The 22596-nt window shown below is 36.2% G+C and overlaps 1 protein-coding gene across 2 annotated transcripts; it reads right to left on the reverse strand.

Moving 5' to 3' along the window:
- Window positions 1-1998: 1998 nt before the first annotated feature.
- On the reverse strand, window positions 1999-14431 carry LOC104605771 (putative importin subunit beta-4). 2 transcript variants are annotated; one of them, XM_010270658.3, is made up of 21 exons: window positions 14019-14431; window positions 13392-13524; window positions 13030-13166; window positions 12863-12908; window positions 8684-8896; window positions 8089-8589; window positions 7875-8009; window positions 7587-7802; window positions 7416-7505; window positions 7065-7312; window positions 6902-6990; window positions 4703-4743; window positions 4528-4558; window positions 4298-4420; window positions 3973-4190; window positions 3759-3854; window positions 3549-3661; window positions 3149-3284; window positions 2949-3053; window positions 2519-2841; window positions 1999-2421 (listed from the first exon to the last, which is right to left on the reverse strand). In XM_010270658.3, the coding sequence occupies exons 1-20, from the start codon at window positions 14291-14293 to the stop codon at window positions 2641-2643; spliced, it is 3147 nt and encodes a 1048-aa protein (XP_010268960.1). In that variant the 5' UTR covers window positions 14294-14431; the 3' UTR covers window positions 1999-2421; window positions 2519-2640. The 2 variants fall into 2 exon arrangements, with proteins under 2 accessions (XP_010268960.1, XP_010268961.1); XM_010270659.3 differs by having other exon boundaries at window positions 3759-3859; window positions 14019-14430.
- Between the last annotated feature and the right edge of the window lie 8165 nt (window positions 14432-22596).

Here is a 22596-nt window from a genome sequence, read left to right on the forward strand (position 1 = left end):
TGGCTTTAGAGGTGGGTATTTCTCGCATCCTGGTTGAGAGCGATGCCCTCACTTTAGTCAAATGTTTGTTGGTGGATTCATTGGATCCACCGTCATCTATTAGCATCTTAGTCGTTGATTGCAAACAGTTGTTGCATTGCTTCTCAAGTTACTCGGTTTATCACATTCCTAGAAGAGTGAACATGGCTGCATATAAACTGGCTAAATTTGCTTTACTTTGTACAAAGAGTTAAAACTTGGTCTCAAGTGTTTAATTTCCTCCTCAATACTATTGTACAAGAGATGTAAACCGAGTTTGTTGATGAATGAATTTGCCCTAAGGGGCCTTCTAAAAAAAATTGAAAAAAAAAATTGTTTTTGTGTGCTTACAGGATGGGCATATCGATAGTCCCACCTCCATACTCCATACCAAATGAGAAAAGAAAAGGCAACACACAGTCAATGAAACAATCAATGTAACATTTCAATGAAATTGAAATGGTTATATAGTTTTCACAACCATTGTTTACATTTAAAATTTTGAAAAATAATGGAGGGTAAGATCGGCAACAAAAGGATAATATTTTAAAATTTGGAAAAATAATGAAAGGTAATCCAACAAAAAAGGGTAATATTGGATTCTAAAACAATTTTGTACTTCACATCATATCGCATGTGTTGTGATAGAACACTAATGAACACTATCAGCAATATCAGCAAGGGAGGATTTAGTCAATTGTCAAAAATCTTGGGTTTACTTTAAAACAATTTCTAAACAGTAATGTACAAGTCAATTTCCTAAAACTTAAAAGGATACTTTAAGGGATTTGTCCTTTTATATTTGAGTGGGATTGGCTTTTTAAGGGTCAGTTTGGAAAGAGTATAAATAAAAATATGTACAGAAGCCTCAGGACAATGTGAACGATGACAAATTTTATCTTATATTTTGGTGAAATTGGTACTATAGAATTTAACCTAATTAATCATGTAGCCCTTTTTTAGTATTCAACAAGGTTCAAAATATTGATACAGGGCGACATGCCGATAGGACATATTGGCCTGTATTGATACTGTTTTTCTTGTTTTTTTATTTTTCAAATCTGGTTCAGAGGACCCTGTTTAAGGCCAGTCTACCCCCTGAACCACTCGCTGACCCAAAACACTCCCTGTAGGGATGTATCGGAAAAGCCCCAATGCGATATATATCGGCCAATACAACCCAATACATATCAATTTTTGAACCGTGGTATTCAGTGCCATGCACCATTAATAACTTCCCCCTTGACCCCTTTTTCCCGAAATGTTGATTGCAGGATTCAATTCTGCATCAACGTTAAAACAAATCAGCTAAACACACCACCGAGCCAACCTCGATTGGTCATTATTAATGTAGCCAACCCCCATATAATTTGGGATAAGGCTTATATGGTGATGATGATGATGATTTAACCTGATTATGACATTAGAGGTGGGATCGCATGGTGAAAACGTTTTGGTAAAAATGCTTGAACGTTGAGCTACCTCAAGACAAGTATAGATATTTGATCACTACAATTCTCAAGTCTATCACCATGACGTGTTCATAGTCTCATACTGTGCCCCTACCGGGCTTTACATGTTACCGGCGGTTTAGAATTGAACATGCTGAAATATATTAGTTCAAAATAGAGACATGTCCATATATGGTCCACAAAAAAGCAAAATTACTGCAATTTTTTCTACCAGTCCACATCAGAAAATACCGATGGGACAAGTTCAACGTATCGCCCCATATCGACATACCCAGTTCCAGGCATATCGTATCTTATTAGGTGATCACCAAAACGTTAATTCATGGATTTTGGACATCCCACTCATCAATAATACATAACACATTGTAGTTGGTAATTGGTAGATCGGAAAAAAAAATGCCTGCTTGAATAGCTGTTACTCTTAAGTCAAAAAGTTCCAAGTCTTACATGGAAGCTTGGTTCACTAAACAGTGGATAACAAACTAAAACAATCAAAGCAGTCCCAACCTTCAGAATGGCAGAAAAGAAACCCATGGCTTTATTAACCAAAGAGGCCCAATGAGATGAAACTTTATACATCACCAATTAATATTGATATGTGTTCTATCGCAAATTAATATTAATACTTCTAATGTATGTATAACACATGAATGGGTAGGATTCCACCCTTATTGTTCATAGAGGATAGAGACAGCCCACAATGATCTGCACAATCCTCTCACAAACCATATGACTTCTACATAAGCTAAATATAAAAACAAAAATTAAATAATGGAGAAAAAAGCACACAAGCACACAGAAGTAAATAAAGGTAAAACAATAAATAAACAATCATAAAAAAATAACCTCAAATTTACGACCAACTTGAAGAAATAGCAGTGTCTCCAGGTGGGGAAAAATGAAGGCACTAGTCGTAGCTGGACAGAAAAACCTGTATGGATAAAAAAACAATGTGGCATTATGGTGATGCAAACGGTGAAACCATGAAGAGGTAGATAGATAAATACAGAAGACGGGTGAGTACGTACCTTGGTATGATGATTAATATTTAACTGTTCTTGACTCAAAATGAGCAAAACAAACCATTCTCTGGAGCCAACTGGATGGTGAAATATATCCAAAGAAAGGAACAAGGTCCTCTTTGGCTTAGTCAACTTTTGGGTGCAAATGCAGCCAAAGCATTAGCATGTGCAGGTGAAAGATTGCTTAAGATGGGTTGCAACTGATGGCCATATAGGGAAATTATGTGAGAGAAAGCTCTGCCAATTTGACCCTTAACCTCGGGAGTTTCAGACGGAGATGCCACCACTTGAGCAAAAAGATGGATCAACTCTGGGACTAGAGGCAGGATCTGCTCAGATTTCCAGGAAGATGAGAAGTTTAAACCATAGTTGTACTAGTTTAGACTTTAGATTTCAGATACATAATGAAGCATTAAGATCAGAGTATCACACATACATGGGGATTTGAAGATAATACTAGATTAGAAACACAACTATATACAGCCATAGACTCCTCGTGATCCTCCTTCAATGGTAAAACTTTAAGAAAAACTGGGAGAACCTGGGAATTGAAACAATAGATGGGGAGTGAAGTATGCCTATCAGATTTAGCATTAGCTGAAATAGCAAGAAAAGATGGAATATCTGAAGATTAACCTGATTCAAAGGGATAGACTCAGGATGCACCATAATCATCCTTGCAACTGCACCCGCAGCATTATCTCTTACGGCATTATCTGGTTCAGATTCTCCGAACAATGGGTAAAGTCCATGAAGTACACCTGAATAGTATCTGGTCTAGATGAAAGGAGAAGTTTTGACCAGAGTACATAGAGCAACTCATTTACATGCATTCATAGCAAAATGGACAGCTTTGGTGCTCATGCAATATACCTAGTAAGCTTTCAAGTGAAAATAGTCACAAAATAAATGGGATAAATAAAAAAACGGTTCATATGAAACAATATGCCCAAATTGATAAAAGAAATTTTAGCAGAAGAAATTGATAGAATCTAGATCCATAAACAGGAAAATTAATATTTTACAGAAAGGATACTTCAGGGTTGGCTCTCCTCCATTTCTGCACAACTCACCCACACAAAATGCAGCATTCCTTCTATTAGTTGCCTCTGGTGATGCCAGTTCTTTCAATACCAAGGGCATTACATTCTGGGACAGGACATAATTGTTCAGTTGAAGTTCAATGTAACCTAAGATGTAAAGGCAAGGAATGAAGGATAATTTCCATTGCACATAAAATTCTTACATCAACATAGCCTGCAATTGGAGAGCCCATTTCCTGGGCAACTTCAGCAAGACAGGCAACCACCATGGTACGATCTTGTGGAGGGTGTGAAGCTTTCTGTACTCATGAATAGAACAATGGAGATAGGTCAAGCATATGGAGACTAAGAAAAAAAAATCAAGGGTTTGAAATAAATAGAAAATATTTCTCACAGTAACCAATAAAGCAATCTTACTGCAAATTTCATCAAAGGTTCAAACAGATTTGCAAAGATAGGACCAAAATGAGGTCCCATGGATTTTGCAAATGCAGGAAGGAGATCAGATACTGCATCCATGAGCACTTCATCATGTTCAGCATCAGTGTCATCGATATCACTATCAGAATCAGCTTGCTGACAAGCTGAATCTTCTCGCAGTAGTATTAAAGTTGCCTCAACAAGCCTAGGTATATCTGAAATCAGATCACATAAATTGAATATACCAACTGATATCTTGAAAACCTACATTAAAAAACATATTTTGTTTAAGACAAACATGTGGGAAAACTCTTATACTGACAAGGCTCAAGTGCCATGTATTCATATTCCTTGATGATGTCTGCTGTATTCATACAGGTTTGAGCAACAACTTCTTTATCATCATCTTCTGTCATTGTCTTGATGTAGATATTCATCACATTATCTACAAGTTATATTGAATTGCATTCAGCATACGACAAAAAGGAATTAAGCCTACTAAATGACAACTTCCAAGCTATTCAAAAACCATTTCTCATTCTTTTCCCATACCAAGAAATTCTTTTGCCTTTGTCTGTCCTTCCTGCACATAGAAGTTAGACATGAGCAAAGTAGTAGCATATTTGCCACCAAAAATTCTCCTAAAAACTAAACTCCATAATCAAAATTTGAAGTTATCAGTGGGGGTGGGGGTTGAGGGGAGATAATACTGTCAAAGTATACTTACATTGTGGCCTTGGAAGACTGCCTGTGCTGCTGTCAACATATCTGAAAAAACAAAAGGCTGCCTTTGTGAGCACATCACAAGATAATATATAATTGATATTTTAAGAGTGCATCACCAACCCATTAATAAAATTTATGACCACCTTAACATAAAATGGCATCGACATGAGCTATTTAACCATGAACTGACAAACAGAAGTTGAACCTTGACTGTCAAGCTCATCTGAGCTTTTGAATGTGTTAACTTCAGAAATGTTCACATTAAGAAGCTTCCAAGCATCATGAGGAAGGTACACGTTGCACATCATAACAAGATTTATATCAACAAAAATAAACTTTCCTAAGCACACATTATAGCTTAGCTTAGCTTAGCTCTATTGCTATTTACCCAGACCCATAATAAGCATCTCTCTAGATATCCAGAGGGGTTCAATTTTTGGATTTCATAAAAGGATACCCTCCCTAACTATGCCTTCCCAGACCAGAACAATGTGGCAACATCCCCCATTGGAAAAAACTAATGAATTTTTATCAATGCAATTTTAGAAATCCTGGGGAGTCAGCTATTAGTGGAGTATTAAGAAACCATAGAGGGGAGATCATACTAGCTTTCTCATGACCAACCGGCATGGGAAAACCCATAAAAGCTAAGTGCAAGCTGTTCTTCAAAGAATGAGGCCAGCCACTACATCTAGATTTACAGGCTTGATAATAGACTCAAAATAAATGTAAGCTGGCTAAAGGAAGAAAAGGACTGCCCTTGGAGCATTAGACATCAGATTAGTGAAGAAAGATTTCTATGCTTTTATAATTAAGAATGGTTCACCTTGTACATTAAAGAAATGTACGAGGGTGCAACAACCAGTAGGAGAGAAGCAAGATGGGCAAATGAAGGAGTGCATCTGGAGTCTTCTTATGTGATAAGCAAATACCATTTAGGCTAAAAGGATAATTCTATTAACAGTGGTAAGGGCAGCAATGTTGTAAGCAGTGTTTGGAAGTCGAGAAATATCTCCAAAAAAAAATGAATCTAGCAGGAATACAAATGTTGAGATGGATGAGTAGAAAAACTAAAAAAGGACAGAGTTAGAAATGATGGCATTCAAAGGAAGATGGGAATAGCTCCAACAGATGATAAAATGGTTTGGCTACATGCAGAGAAGACCATCTACAACACTAGTAAGAATCAATGTTTTGAAAATCATAATCATATTGTAAATCATAGAGAAAGTTGAATCAAATCGTATCGTAAATCATAAGATTATTCCTGTTTTATACAAACTTGTCAAAAATTTAAATATAGATATATTAAAAGGCTAAATATATATAGGAAAGTGATTTTACCCCATTTTTCATCTATATCTACCATATATGTACTTAAAACAATAGAGTTTACCATTTATACAATAAAGTATATAATCAAGTTTGACTTGAAAATCAAACAAATATACATACAATGGCCCTTTAACTTACATATGATAGAAAATAAACTCAATTTCTAGTCTTGAATAATGTAAATAAGTCATTTTCTAGCAAGGGCTTTAAAAAAAGTCTCCCATCGCAAAACTAAACATATAAAAAAACAAAACAAAACAAAGTAGAGAACTAATTCTTAATTGAATTTATTTGAAACAAAAAGATCGTAAGATTTATGAATAAAATCGTTAAGATTTTTGCAGAAAAGGATTCAGACATGAGATTCGAATCGAAACCCTTGGGATTCATTATTCAAATCATGAATCGTATAAAAAATCATAAGATTTTGACAACAATGGTAAGAAGAAGTGATCTACTACAAGTTGAAGGGGCTAGACAAGCTAGGGGCAGACTGAAAAGGAGATGAGTTGAAGTAGTAATAAATGATTTAAGTGCTTTTAATTTAACAATAGATATGGCACTGAACAGGATGGAATGGCAAAAGATGTTGATCATTTTGCAAAAGCAGGCCAGAGCATGTTAATCTAGACAATAGTCCAGAGGATCCACTCTCTAATTAAGGTACAGAGTAGAAATAGTACTCAACAGGCAGATGGATGATAATTTCTACAATTCTACTTACGTTTCAAAGCAATAATTGCCTGAGTAGGCCAGAGCATGTTAATCTAGATAATAGTCCAGAGGATCCACTCTCTAATTAAGGTACAGAGTAGAAATAGTACTCAACAGGCAGATGGATGATAATTTCTACAATTCTACTTACATTTCAAAGCAATAATTGCCTGAAGCCGGACATCCTCATGAAAGTACCCAGAATGCCTCACTAATATCTGCAATGACTCCTCCAAATAGCTTAAAACAATTAAAGAACCCAAATAGTGATGTCCATAACTTTTTAGTGCAAAAATATGAGAAAAAGAGGATACGGTGCATATGAACTCTTTGTATGCAGTGCAAACAGTCCAAGGGCCTGAGTTGCTGCTGCCTTTTCATCCAAAACCCCTGTTCTTATGCTAATGTTGCGCACTCTTGGTTCATCATGAGCATCATCATCAGAAGAAACTCCACCAAATCCATTAACACTTCCATCACCATCAGAATCATCAATGTCTACTGCAGAGCCATCGTCAAGATTGCATGAAGAAAATGCAAGAGGCACAACATGTTGAAGGTACTGTTTACCAAAACAGAACTTTGTTACATATATGACATTCATGATTAGAGAACCAAGTTCAAAGAAATTGGCATTAAAATTTAACTTGACAAGGCAGTTATACCTGCACAAAGCCATCATCCATAATTTCAGCAACATTGCTGAAAAACCCATGAGTGTATTCTCTAAGTTCACTGAAATCCAATCCAAAACCCTGAAAAAAATAACTATAAATCATCCATTGGAGAAATTAAATGTCTGCTTACTAAGTGAAGATGTTTTATATGTGAATTACAGAAATTGCTGCTTCAATGAAAGGAGGTAATATTGGTTGCATCCTTGTTCTTCCAACAGCCATTGCAACAATGCCAACTAGTTCAGTTGCCCTTGCTCGTGAACGAAGGTCCTCATCATTAGTAAGCACCATGAAAACTTTCATCATATCGAGAACCCTCTCAGCATATGGAATGAAAGCTTGTTCTGCAGCAGCTGCTATAGAACCAACAGCAGACTGCAAGGAAAACCAAGTCAGCAGTTGGATTAAAAGGCATAATGCCACCAGAAAAAGTAAATCAATTTATACCATGCATGTCTCCTGCAAATTACGGGGGCTATTTTGAAGTGCTGCAAGCAATCTCCCCATCAAAGGATCAAGATAAGGAAGTATTTCCTCACCCATGTTCTCACAAAATGCTGCCAATGCATAGTAGGATTTTTCCTGGCAAAACAAGAGAGTCAAGTGACTTAAAGCCGTATGGAAATCTTAACTATACTTACCTATATTTACCTATATTTACCTTTACTTCATCAGATGCATCTTCAAGGGCATTTAAAATGCAAGGAAGTACACTTTCATAGTGTGATATAATCTCAGGCTGCAGATGCTCTGCAAATTGACCCAATGCAAATGATGCAGCCCCTCTTACCATTTGTTCTTGATCCTTCAAAGCTCCTAAGACAATATGAAGAACGGGTTCCAACTTATCTTTCATCAACTCAAAACATCCTTCTGATACGACACCTAATGCTGTCACTGAAGCTTCCCGATATTTTGGGTTAGTGCTCTGGATGCTTAATGAAGAAAACTCAAAAACAGGAGGAAAAACATGCTTGGAAAGATTCAAAGCCATTGTGTCAAGAACCTCTGCAGCAGCTCTATCAGATGCAAGGTCATCATCTTCATCCCCCTGAGTTTCTGCAAGTAAAGGGCATATAACTTGTAGGATGGGGATGACCAGTTTATGCTTTTTCAAGGAATTGTACTTGTACTTTGCAAGCCATGAAATTATCTGTATAGCCTGATGCATTCAAAATAGAGGAAGATATCAAGGGATCTAGCATGATAAGAACAAGAATGAAGCATGACAGTTGACTTTGAGATTCTAGTCTAACCTGATGTCGAGTATTCAATTCCAAATTTTGACTTGAGCAGACCTCCAGAGAAAACTGTACAATAGATCTCACAGATTCTCCAAGAAGAGGTGCAGGAGATTCAATGAGCTCATCAAAGATTTCAAAAGCAATTGTTGCAACATCCTCCTCGCCATTGGCAAGGCAATGCCGTGATACATTCAAAATGCTGGGAATAAATTCTCGAAATTTGACCTACATAAATACAACAGAGACAAATGCTAAATTATTAATAAATTACAACTCCCCATGATGACACAATTCATTGCAATCGTTTACTGGAGAAGCATGAAATAACTAGAGACTGAGACATTATGAAAAAGAATGTGAACAAATGTAAAGACTTGTCTGCTTTTGAATGACTACTATATATTAAGAAACACACTTAAATTTGCTAGAACCAAGAATTCATAAAACCACATAAACCATCAAGTAATGAAAGAACAAAATGCTCATGAACTCAAATTGTTTTACAAGCAAATGACACAAGATAAATTCCACTTCAAGAACCCTTGATGTAATTCCACTTTACTCCATGATACATCAAGAATTTTTACTGTATTTGAGGCAGAATGTCAACAATACTCATGCCCAAACTCCCAATTCTGTACGCATATAGTTAACAGAAGTTATATTGTCTGTCCTCTATATATCCTCCACAACCCTGTATACTCAGCAACAACTAAGGGGCATTTGGGATTCTGAATCACCCATTGTTATTAGCATGTTACAAGTTATTGAAGGAATTTTCATGGACCCTTCTAAGCTGGATTGTCGTATATGGACCTCTAATTCCTCCGCAACCCCGTATACTCAGCAACAACTAAGGGGCGTTTGGGATTCTGAATCACCCATTGTTATTAGCATGTTACAAGCTATTGAAGGGATTTTCATGGACCCTTCTAAGCTGGATTGTCGTATATGGACCTCTAATTCCTTGGGCCCATTCTCTTGTGCTTCCTTTTTTCAGACCTTAAACCCCCCTCCTAACTTGAAGCCTTTCCTTGTGAAGTGTGGAATAATATTTTCCTTCCTAGAGTAGGTGCTTTCTATTGGGAAGTGTTCCATGAGAATTAATACCCTAGATATGCTTCAAAAGAAAAGGCCAAACTATTGTTTATCCCTCAATTGGTGTGCTCTTTGCAAAGCAAATGGTGAGACATGCTATCACTTTATTTACCAATTCTGATATTTCTTCTTTTCCTCCTATGTTTCCTCTTCCTATTTTCACTGATGACCCTATCCCTACTATTGGTAAATCTCCACCCATTCATGTGTTTACCAATACTGGAAGGCCATCAATCATATAAGTGTATACCCATAGGTAGACACTGATTCATCCTCTAGATTTCTCAGCCAACAGATCGAACTATTTCCCCTACTTCTGACCTTGACCTTCCAATGGTTGTGCACAAAGGTAAATTAAGTTGTACTCTTCATCCTATGTCTAATTATGTTCTGTTTCTCATCTTTCATCTTCCCATCACCAGTTTGTTTCTTTTTTGTCTTCCATGTTTGTTCCTAAAAATGTCTAGGAAGCACTTGCCTCTCCAAGGTGGCACCAAGCAATGGAGTAAGGGGAAGATTCTTTTGGTGATATATGTAGATGACATTGTAATCACTAGTAGTGATACTTAGAGTATTGAAAGATTAAAAGGATTCCTACATAGTCATTTTCAAATGAAAGACCTTGGCAAGCTGAAGTAATTTTTGGGTATTTGCAAGGTCAAGGCATGTCATCAATCTGTGTCAAAGAAAGTATGCCCTTGATCTATAAGAAGAGACAAGGTTGTTGGGTGCTAAACTAGCTAAAGCACCTATGGAACCTAATTTTGAACTTAATACTGACACATGGGAGCAGTTTGATGATTCGGCAAGTGCAAAAGATTAGTTGGTATATTAACATAACTATAACCCAACCAAATATCTCTTTTGCAATGAGTGTGGTGAGTCAATTTATTAGAGTCCTCGGGTTCCTCATTGGAATGCAGTTATTATAGTTTGTTTTGTCCGTGGTCAGGATTGGAATCATAAATGGAAGGGGAATCTACAGGAATTGGAATTTGGAATCGCCTATTCCCAACGCTTGTTTGGTTCAGAGAGGAATCAGAATCAGATTCCGATTATTGTTGTTTGATTCAACTGGAAGCTGAAATCAAAATCAGCCAAATTTTCCAGTTTTACCCCAGTTAGAGGAGAAAGAAGAGGGGTGGATTCCAGACTCTGTTCAGCTGTTGTCACAGTGGCAGCAGGAGATTTAGAATGAAGAAGAAGAAGAAGAAGAGGGGAAGAAAGAGGGTGAATTCCAATCTCTATTCGGCTGGGCACACAGGGAAAGAACAACCAACTAGTGACTAGTCTTAACTCACCGGAGATGGTGGCCAATGGCGGCTACCTTTGATGAAGGAAGGTCTGAGATGCTAAGGACTTGAGTCAAGTAGGGCTTTGGAACAAATGGAGGCTTTTTGTCAAAAAAATAAAAAAATAGGGAAGTCAGAATGGGAATCGCATTCCCAGTGGGGCCAAAATGGCCATTCCCCCATATAGGAGAATCCCATTCCAATCAACCAAATGGTTGGAATCAGAATGGGCCATTGCGATTCTGATTCCAAGCGCCTATTCCCGTGAACCAAACAGACCCTTATAATTGTATGGTAGTTAAAGGGAGCCCCAAATTGTGGACTGGTGTATAAACCCTAGTGGAAAGCTTGAGATAAAGGTTATGCCAATGTTAAATGGGTTGTTTCTGTATTGGACAAAAGATTGAACACCAGATATTGTACCTTTTTGAGAGAAAATTTAGCAACCTGGAAAAATAATTAACAAACAATTGTGGCAAGAAGCAATGCTAAAGCTGAGGAAAGAGCCATAGCACATACTACTTGTGTGCTAATTGCTAGTGTGGTTGAAGAATCTACTTCAAGAGATTGAGTTTTCAGTGGACAGCTCCATGAACTTGTACTGTTACAACCAAGCTGTTGTTCATATTTCTTCTAATTTGGTATTTAATGAGAGGACCAAGAACATAGAACTTGATTGTCATTTTGTGAGGAGAAAGATTTTAGTGGAGTAATTGACACTACAGATGAGTCGAGTCAACTGGTAGATCTATTTACTAAAAGCTTGAGTCGAGTCAAGGAAGAGGTAACTACATATACAACAAGCTAGGACTATATGATATATAGTCTCCAACTTGAGGGGAAGTGTTAGTAGCCAACCTATTAAGGGTGTTTTGGCCTTTTCTCTTTTAATAAAATGTAATTAGTCTTTTATGCCCTATTTTAAGTTGTGTGCCCCATATTTAAATAGAGGCACATCAGTCTTTGTACTTCACTTTGTAATATATAAATATTAGCTGACTGAACTCATTGGATTGATTTTTCTCTCCAACTAGACATTCTTTCTCCCACTCCTCTCTTTTTCTTTTCTTCTTGCTATTCACCGTAACATTGTTGCCTTTCTCTTGGTCAAGTCATTATTTTTCCATATTAGTTAAACTTAGAGTGCATTTGGCATTCCTTATTTTAAGGAATTGTCTCCTTTTTGCAGTTAAAAACTCAGTATTCATAGGAGCATTTTAACTGCAAAAAAGCGATTAGTCCTTAAAATAAGGAATGCTAAATGCAGCCTTGTCACTGTATTACCGAATAGATATATGCCAATGCTTGATCCATTTTAGTTAGAAAGCACACTGTAGCCTTTAGGTACATCATATATGTATGACCAAAAGATAAAATAAGTATAAGAAAATGAAAGACATCAAGAATCCATTAACAACTACTGAACCAATACAAGGCAATAGAATTAAGCTGAGTGACAGAGCAATAAACAATGTTGATTGGCAGATTAGACGATTGTATTGCCTACTCATCCATATGGATGCTGAGAAGCTTCTCGTTTTATTTTTAATACAAATCAAGGTTAATGACAAAAAAATGCAGCAGAATAAGAAACCATCTGAAGTAATTAAAAGAAGTACCGTACTCAGCAGACAAGACAAGATTATCCCTTCCGTTTGTACTTATTAGCATAGTATACCCAGAGTTATTTTAAACATAGAGAAGACTCCAAAAAAACACATTAACAATTGAAGACATGTTTGAAGTTCTTAGAAAAAAACAGACATGTTGAAATCAGCAATCAAGCAAAATAAAGGATTACCACTTCAGCCCCATCATGAGTGAATTCTAGAAAAGAACCAACTGCCCTGATAACAAGAACAGAAGCCAAATACCACATGAGAAACCATATACATTATTATTATTATTATTATTCTTAAAGGAGGGAGGGGGAGGCATGCTGCATTCCGCAGAGGAGAAGAAAATTACTTGAGGGCAGCAACTCTGACACGTGTACTGGTCTCATCCTGAAGGCACTTGAGTAGAAGAGATTGTAGATCTGAAAAATATGGTTGGAATGTACTACCAATTGTTTCTGTTAAAGAGCTGAAAAGTATCAATGCCACCTTATATCATCAAAAAGCAAGAGAATGTGTTAGTCCAATTACATTTTAAATCAATATTCTTATAAATGATTAAAAGATAAAGTTCCAAAGTTACCTAGAAGTAAATGTTAAATGTAGATATCATGGGGTCTTTTGAATACGTCTGTTATATTTCCCTTATGTAGCTCTATTACAAAAAATAAAATAATGCAGAAAGAATATAGCTTCCTATGGAAATATACTCACCTCTCTATGATCTTCTTGTGCACTCTGACTGCATTGGAACAGAAAGGGCAGCAAATCCGGCCATTCACCTGCTGGGACAGCATACTTTGCAATGATACTCACCACATTTGCACTAGCTCGCCTCACGGGTGGACTGAAAAAAAAAATATCATTAATGCAAATTCAATCAAATTGATGCATGCCACAAGACAATAATTTCCCACACTCTCTGCATAATTAATTGAACCAATTTAAGTGGGATAGAACAAATAATAATAACCACGGTGTTTCACTCAACAAAATTTACCAGTCCCACCACATTAAAAACAGAATATAGAAACATTATTAATGGCTTCTGAATTTAAGGGAAAACTTGTGTGGTCTAATAAAGAGGCCCTGCTCAAAATTGACATCCTTTTGCACCAAACAACATTTACAGATTCCACCACGACACAGTAGCAGAGTATTACAAGACCAAAAAAGTTAAAGCTTGAAGCTTGACAAAGTCTAAACTGAAACTGCATTTGACCATAAGTAAACAAAGCATTAACACCCACATTACAGTATGAACACGGTCTCAAATCAGTTACAATGGGTCTCAATCATCAACTACTTGATAAATTGAATAAACTGAGGCAGGAGAGATACCTATGTTCGAGCGTGATGCTTTCAATGAGGGAAGACTTGACCAATTGCTTGAGCTGAGGAGAGAGCTTAGCCCAATGGCCAGTGATCTTCTTGCGGAGGAGAACGGCTGAGAGCTGCCTGACGTTGGGGGTCTTGGCGGTTCGGAGGTGGTGAGCCAACGCCGGTATAACTTGTGGGTCCTTCGCTAATCGCTTAATTTGGTCCTCGGCCTGTCTCCGGGCATCGTTGTCTGGCATCAGGAACTGAATTAGAAGCAGTTCTAATGACTGTGCCATCGTCAGGTCTAGTCTTCTCTCCCTCTCAGACAGGCACTCTGTTCGAACTTCGAGGTAGTAAAGAAGAGAATGGGAAGAAAAGAAGAGCAAAACCCTACGCCCGATGAAACGGTTCGGTTTTCGCTTTTTATGCGAGCGGGCGGCGCTACCGTTTTATACGGATACGAATGTATGCCGTCTCTTTTATTAAGGACGGGAAGCTCTGGCTGTTGGGTGGGGGCCATTAACGCTCAAGGGGTCGAGTCGGGCGTAGTGTCATTTTGGTCCTCGAATTTTAAAGCAGGATAATCCAATATTTGAACTTTCAAAACATGCTAATTTAGTACCTACCATTAATTAATTTATTAAGTGGCATATGAAAGAATTTAAATGTCTTTCTTAGATGTCATCTAATTTTCTTTATCAACCATTCAAATACTAACAAAATAAATAAAGATAAAACTAATATCTTGTATTTATGTAGTCAACGAAGTTTATTGTTCCTTGAATATGATCTATTCATAAACCAGCACAATGATGAATAGTCCTTGAATAAGTTACAACCGTTACTTGAACAGTCCAGAAGTGGTTATCCTTTACAAGATCCAAATGGTACTGGCATCCTCAGACTTTGCTAGGGTAGCACTCGTAGCTGCTTCGGTGTGTGAGTGATGGTAGTAGCACTTGGACTTTGTTGGACTTTGTTGGGGTAGCACTCATATCTTCTACTGCTTACTATCCTTCATTTCTTGAATTTGTAGAGATAAGGAAAGAGAAAGGGAAGGGAAAGGCCAAAAGTTTCATGCAGAGAGTTAGAAGTTAGATCTTAAACTAGGTTTGTCTTCTCTCATTTTAGTAGTTTGGTGAGTCTAGTTTTGTGGCGGTGGCAACATTGAGGGATTAGAGCGAATGAATGACTAATATCCTCATGAAAACTTTCTCAATTGAAATGCATGAACAACAACTAATATCCTCATGAAAACTTTCTCAAATAATGTTTGAATAAGCCACCGAACCTAACCATGGCCACAAGGCCATAACATTAGATCTATAATCTCCCAATCTCATGAAGCGCCCGGGGAAGCACAAACTCAATGTCAAATCTTGTAACTCACTCAACAATGAATGAATTTGTAAGAAGGGGTAACCGCCAACAAAAAACTTTGGTTATTTGCGCCCATGCTGCTATATATCTAGTAAGTTTCCTCTAGGACATTGTAGCCAATCTATACACCACTAGTCCCCCTGTTTTTCACGCTTCTGGGTTTCCATCCGTCTTTTCCTTTTCTTTTTTCTTTTTCTTTCTCTATCACTACTTGGAGAAATCAAAACAAAGAAATGGATTGGCTTTCCACTACTACACTGCTTCCATATACGTTTTAGGGGAAGAGGGACAACATTGCAAGGTAATTGAGGTTTATCTAGGAACATATCAAAGCTCCCCTAATCGTTTTCTTTACTTCATCGGATGAGTGTTTTAGTTTTTTTTTTTTTTCCTGCTACTGATTTGGGTTTTAGATTAGACCTAGCTAGCATTCATAAGCTTAAACCAACTAGTCAACCTAAAACCACTTAATTAAGAGGAAAAATCAAGTGTTTTTCCCTCTCTAAAGTTTCAATTTTGACTTGTGCTTATTCTTATTACGATACAAGACCACACTAACAAGGTAAAAACTGGAACTTCTTTTCTAGTTCTAAATGCAACTTTGATTTTGCACTACATAGAAGATGATGAATAGTGTTTTATTTCGAAGGACAATTTTAATATTTTCAAAAGTTTGAAGTCGCACATGTCATCATGTGTGTCAGCACCCAATTTTTGTTCAATCCCCTCTCTGATCCACTCCTCACACTCCAAATGCTTGATCAAACCCCACCATTCTCTCCAAAACATGTCAAAACCCTAAAAGATCAAATTTCGACACAAACACCCTCAAATCCACTATTAAAACTACAAGATTCCTTTCTAATGGCCACTACTATGCTCCATCACCACACCTATCACACTTCCAGACCCCATCATATGAAACAAAACCTATAAACATCCAATCACACCAAATTTTAGGCATAAATTCCTTGATTTCACCATCCATCATAAAAAATTCCATTTTGACGAACTAAACGCTGCGACTAAAACCCACAATCCAAATATCAACCTTAAATTCCTTGATTTTGCCATTCACCAATCAAATATTCCATTTTGACGAACCAAACACTACGACTAAAACCCACAATCCAAATACTCTAGACATGATCAAAACCTTCATCAACCTCTCAATTGTCAAGTTTCAAATATCAAAATGACCATTTCACTCATTCATTTAAAAAGATTCTAAATAGATCATTCTTATTGGTAGTCACTCTCTAAATTCAAGATCTCCATCATAACATATAATCCAACACCTCTCAACACATCAACCCCACGATCACCCATCCACTGAATTTCAGACCTAAAATCCCAATTTTGCCCTTATCATGAAAAAGGTTTCGATTTGAGCCCTTTCATCACTCGCTACTCATGAAATCACATATATACATTATGACACTTTTTCCAAGGCCTCCAAACCTTAGCAAAACCTTCCTCAACCTCTTGATCGACCCATCCACTAAATTTTAGACCAAAAACTCTCATTTTGCCCCTCCTATGGAAATGTTTCCGATTCAAGCTCTCTCCTTACCTATTAATCTTAGAGTCACAAATCTATATCACAATACATTTCCCAAGTCCCCCAAACCTTACCAATGCCTTCCTAAAACTCTATCATACAAAGATTTAATTCTGAGCCTTTTACATTGGTCGAATCACTTGTACCTCAATTTCCCTCGACCCAAACACATTTGAACCAATTAAATCTTATCAATTCATCCAAGACATTTAGAAATCCGATCCTATAAAATTTAAAATCAAAATTCCTCGATCTATGTATCCATCAAACGGAGATTCCATTCTGAACATTTTCATTAGTCAGACCACATATACCCCGAATTACCTAATCTGAATGTATTTGAACCAATCAAATCTTGTCAATTCATTCAAGACATTCAGAGATCTGATCCTACAAAATGTCAACTCAGAATTCCTCGATTTGCCCAGCCATCAAACGAAGATTCCATTTCAGGCTTTCTCGTACATTGGATTACTCATACCGAAAATTGCCTTGACCTAGACACATTTGAACCAATCAAATCATGTCAATTCATCTAGGACACTCAGAAATACCATCCTAAAAAATTTCAACTCAAAATTCCTCCATTTGCCCATCCATCAAAGGATATTCTATTTTGAACATTTTCATTGATTGAATTACTCGTACCTCAAATTCCCCCAATCCAAAGACATTTCAATCAATCAAATATTGCCAATTACTCCAACACATTCAAAAATCTAATCCTACAAAATTTCAACTCAGATTCCTCCGTTTACCCTTTCAAATTCTCTTGATTCAAGCACTAACAGGCCAATCTGACCCCACTAATCGATCTAAAATGTCCAAAAATCCTACCCTGTCAAATTTTATCCAAAAATACCCCTATTTACCCCCTTTTCTAATCGATTTAACCAAAATACCCCTAAACTTCATAAAATTATGAAATTACCCTTTTACCCTAATATAAAACCCAATCTGAGCTATTTTATCACAAAAACATAATTCGGCTCCTTCAACCTTAAAAACCGAGCAAACCAGTGGCGGCTTCTTCTCCACCGACCTCTTCTCAACCGAACAACCTCTTCTTATTCTCTCCTTTCTATCTCTCTCTTTCTCAGTGTCTCTATCTCTCCACCAACACGGGACCACCTCGAGACACTATTCACTTTCTTGAATCTCTAGACATAGCGGCAAACAGGGTGGTGGTTTCTCTCCCTCAGAACTCTTCTCTCTAAGGCTTTTCCTTATTTTTCTTTGTTTCTTCCTTTCTCTTTCTCTTTCTCTTTCTCCCTCTCTCCCTCTCTCCTTCTCATCCCTTCACCCCTCCATTTTCCCCTCTTCCCCACAGCTACTGCAGCAGCGGTAACTCTTCTTGAATCCCTTTCTCCCTCTCTCCCTCTCTCCTTCTCATCCCTTCACCCCTCCATTTTCCTCTCTTCTCCATGGCTACTGCAGCAGCAGTAACTCTTCTTGAATCCCTTTATCCCTCTCTCTTGATATCCTTCATATTTTTTTTACTCGATCTTTTTTCTTTCTCCTCGTAGCAGTCCACAACTATCTCCCTACCCTCTATCAAACTTTCTCTACTCCCCTAAATTTTCGAAGCAAACCAAGCACTGCCACCCTCTGTGGCTACAACTCCTTTCACCTCACGGCATAGTGAACCAGCAGCGATGAAACCTCTTCCCTCTAATCTCTTCCCCATTTTTTTCTCTCTCATTCTTTCTCCCCGGATACACTGTTCATCTCCCCCTTCCTCTCGATAGGGGGGTGTAGTGGCGAGGTAGTAACGGATTCTCTCCCTCTATTGATTGTTAAAGAAACCACTGTCATCACTGCAGCCTTGGGCAACGGTGGTCCTTCCCACTGAATTGGTAAAGCCCTCCCTATCGGTCGTCACTGGCATGTCTGGCTGGATTGATCACCTACACCACCTCTAAAATCACTTGGGAATCCCTTGATTCAAAACATATTTTTAACTATGGACTTCAAGATCACCAGCATCAATTTACAAAGCATCCGTGCGTCATTCTTCACCCTTATCAAGAGGCCTTTACATTCTAATCTAAGGCTTTATTTGGTGTGTGGGATGGGAAGGAAAAATATAGAATATTTTGGAAAATTCCTCCCTTCCCATGTTTGCTATGTGGGATATGTACCCTTAGATGTCTTTCTGTTGCAACAGTGGACCTATAACCGTTGTAATATATGATATGTACCAACGGTTTTAGCTACAGGCATAACCTGTAGTTATATCTCTAATTGAAAGAAAATTTCGATTGTAGTACAATAGTTTTTATTGTCCGTTGTAAGATTTCTGTGGCTAGATCTTACTTTTCTTGTAGTCCTTGGTGGTGGTTTGATGTAGGTGTAAAAGATCTAATTATGGGATTTACCTCTTTTTTATGTATTCTTGGATTGTGATGTTTTAATTTTTAATAGTTGTTTTCTGATTATTTGAGTCATTAGTTTATTTTTTTGATAAGTAACAAATAAATAAATAAACTCATAATCACCGTAATATTAAGAGTGGGGTTTCCAAATCAGGTTAGGAGTTTAGCTAGTCAGAATTCTATTAGTAAATCAAAGTCATAGTCATGAAGTGGGAATTGCTTGTTCCTAGTCCCAAGTCAACTACTATTTGTCTAAAGCTGAAGTCCTAGTCATTAGCCAACTAGGTTTTATTGGTGTCTCAATTGTGTTTCTTAGTTCTATTTGACTCAATCCTTATTTTTTATTTGAGCTTGATTCGATTAAATTTTCGATGAGTTTGAGTTTGGCTCAATAGCACAAAAAATGAATATATTTTTATATTATATAGTATATACTATATATAAAATATTATATATACTATAAATATAATTAATTATAAAATAGATAAATTTATTTCAATATTCAAATTTTAATTAAAAACAAGAATATAATTGATTATTTGAAACTATTAACTACATTAATAAAATTAAAATGAAATAATAATAAATTAAAATTTTCACTTAATAAAAAACAATTTAAATATTTAATCGTTTAAAATATTCATTAATATAAATATTTTTTTTCAAATTATCTATAACATAAATTTATAATTAATTCACTTCATAACAAATTGATAAAAGTTTTAAAGTTAAATAAAAAAATAATAATAGTAATACAAGCTTTCCTGTATTAATTGTTGAGGCATTCAACAAGGTACAAAGACCTTTTAGATGCATCACACATAAGCCTAATGAGTTATCATGTTTATATAACTTTTTTCTAGTAAGACTCACGTTTTTTACATAGGAGGAATGTTAAAAACCATAGTTGACAGGGGCAACCAGCAATTTTTTTATGAGATGGGCCAAAACCTAAAGTGGATTTGTGGGTGGGGTGGGGAGAACAAAAATTGATTGGCTATTTGGGGGGGGGCCAACCATTAAGGTAGGGAGTGGGGAAGGGGGGAAAATAGACTTTCAAAAGTATGAATTTCTAGGGCATAGGGGGGGCATGGGTCCCCTGGCCTCCATCTGATAGTTAATCAAATAAGAGACTTGATATTTGTAGAGCAATAAATACAAATGTCAAATGGATTAGGTGTAAACGGATTGGATCGGATACAAATTAGGGTATATTCGAATCCAACCTGACACTGTTAAGAGGAGATCTGATCTCAGATCTCATAAACGTAGATTTGAATTTGAATCCGATTTGATTTTTTAAAAAAATAAATAAATTATTAAAAGACAAATAAAATATGACAATTTAAATAAAGAAATACAAAAAAATATAAGTATCTTTTGAACTATTTTGATCATATATATACATGTCTTTTATAAAAAAATAAATAATATAATATATTTACAGAAATGCAATATAAATAATACATTTATAAATAAATAAATAACATATATATTTTATATATTTATATAAATAAATAACATATATATCGGACCAGATCTTCTCCGATCAAATAGGGGATCCGAATCCAGTCTGATTTATGATCAGATCCTATTATCCGATCTATTTGAAAGATCCATATTGGGAGATCCAAATTTAATAGAATAGGATTAGATCTCATATTAGTACGATCCATTTACACCTCTAGGTGAGGCAAATCCAATGGCATCCCTGCCTAATTAATTAATAAAATATAAAATTATAAAGAATTTTTAAAACTAATTGATAGAAATGTAAAAGTTAATTAGCAACAATAATAAATTTGCTAAAATTTTCACAATAAAAAAAGAATTTTGGTGGCTTCTCTACCTAATTAATTAATTGATAATTAATAATAAAATATAAAATAATTGAACAATTTTAAAACTAATTTGTAGGAATGTAAAAGTTCATTTGACACAAAAATAAGTTGCTAATTTTATAACAATCAAAAAACTTTTTGCAAAATGTGGTAAAAAGATTTTGATTTTTCTGTGACGTTTACAAATAAACGTCACTAAAAGCGCTTCGCACGATTCAACGACAAAGGCCAGTGGTGGCGATAAGCTCCATGTTCACGACGTTTATAAATAAATGTCATTGAAGGCACTTTGCGCAATTTGGCGGCAAAGGCCCGTGGTGGTGAGAAGTTGCTATTTGTTGATGTTTTGCATAGATGTCACTATAAATAAAAATAAACGTTAGGAGAAGTGAACATTTGATGACAATTTTGAAAAGCTATTGTGAAAAGTAATTGTTTCATGACATTACTGATTAATGTCACATACTTAATATAACGTTTTTCCTAAACATCATGAATATAACGTCACCAAAAGCCCCTTCTTTTGTAGTAATTTATCTTCTCTCTCAAAGTCCCAAAATCATGCATGAGGAAAGTTAGTTGTTAATCAAGAGGTTTATAGTTGAATTTTTTTTTGACCTCCTAACCCATATTAAAACCATCATCTTTGTCCAAACTGGGACAGAATTGCAGCTGCCAAAGCATGACACGTTCCCTTTAATGCCTTACTCAACACAGAACAAAGACACCATCCTAATCTAGTGCTCTGCCAATTAATCAAAGAAAATACTAGAGGCCATCCTTGGCCATTTTTTATTCCTTATGACCTTGTGAATTGTCAAAAAATCACTTATTAGCCAATTAAGCTCATGCACTAGACCTTTTCTTGGCAAATTAGTCAAATCCATGGGATACACCTCATGGGTCATCAAAGGGTTGAAAGAAATGAAAAATAAAAAAGGAAAATAAAGAAAAAGAGAAGAAAAAGGAAAAAAGAGAGAAGAATGAGAGTGCCCAAGGGGTTTTGCTTGGCATATACTATACTCAACATGTACTTCTTCAGTATATGACATGCATTCAATAATGAAATGAAGGGAGGTCATCCTTGGCTGCTTGTTTGACTTTGTACATTCAATCCTAATAATATAAAGTAAAGTCCCCTAATTGGCCCTTTAAGCCTTTTTGTTAATCTTATCTTCACAATAAACACTTCCTAGCTAGTGGGTGTCTAAGCAAGCATAATGTAATTACATTAATTGAGCAAGAGCTCAAAGAAAATGAAAAAAAAAGAGGAGAAAAGGAAGGAATGAAAATGAAAGGAAGAGAAATGAAGAAAAAGGTTAAAAAAACAAGAGAAATAAATAAAGAAAAATAAGAAAGAAAAAGGAGAATGAACTTTCAACAGCTTTATTGAGAATAAAATACTCAATGAATGTTAGGCAATGAAGACCAATGCAATAGTG

This window comes from Nelumbo nucifera, chromosome 1 (assembly GCF_055504915.1).
Source record: "Nelumbo nucifera cultivar China Antique chromosome 1, China Antique-T2T, whole genome shotgun sequence".
Classification (NCBI taxonomy): Eukaryota; Viridiplantae; Streptophyta; class Magnoliopsida; order Proteales; family Nelumbonaceae; genus Nelumbo; species Nelumbo nucifera.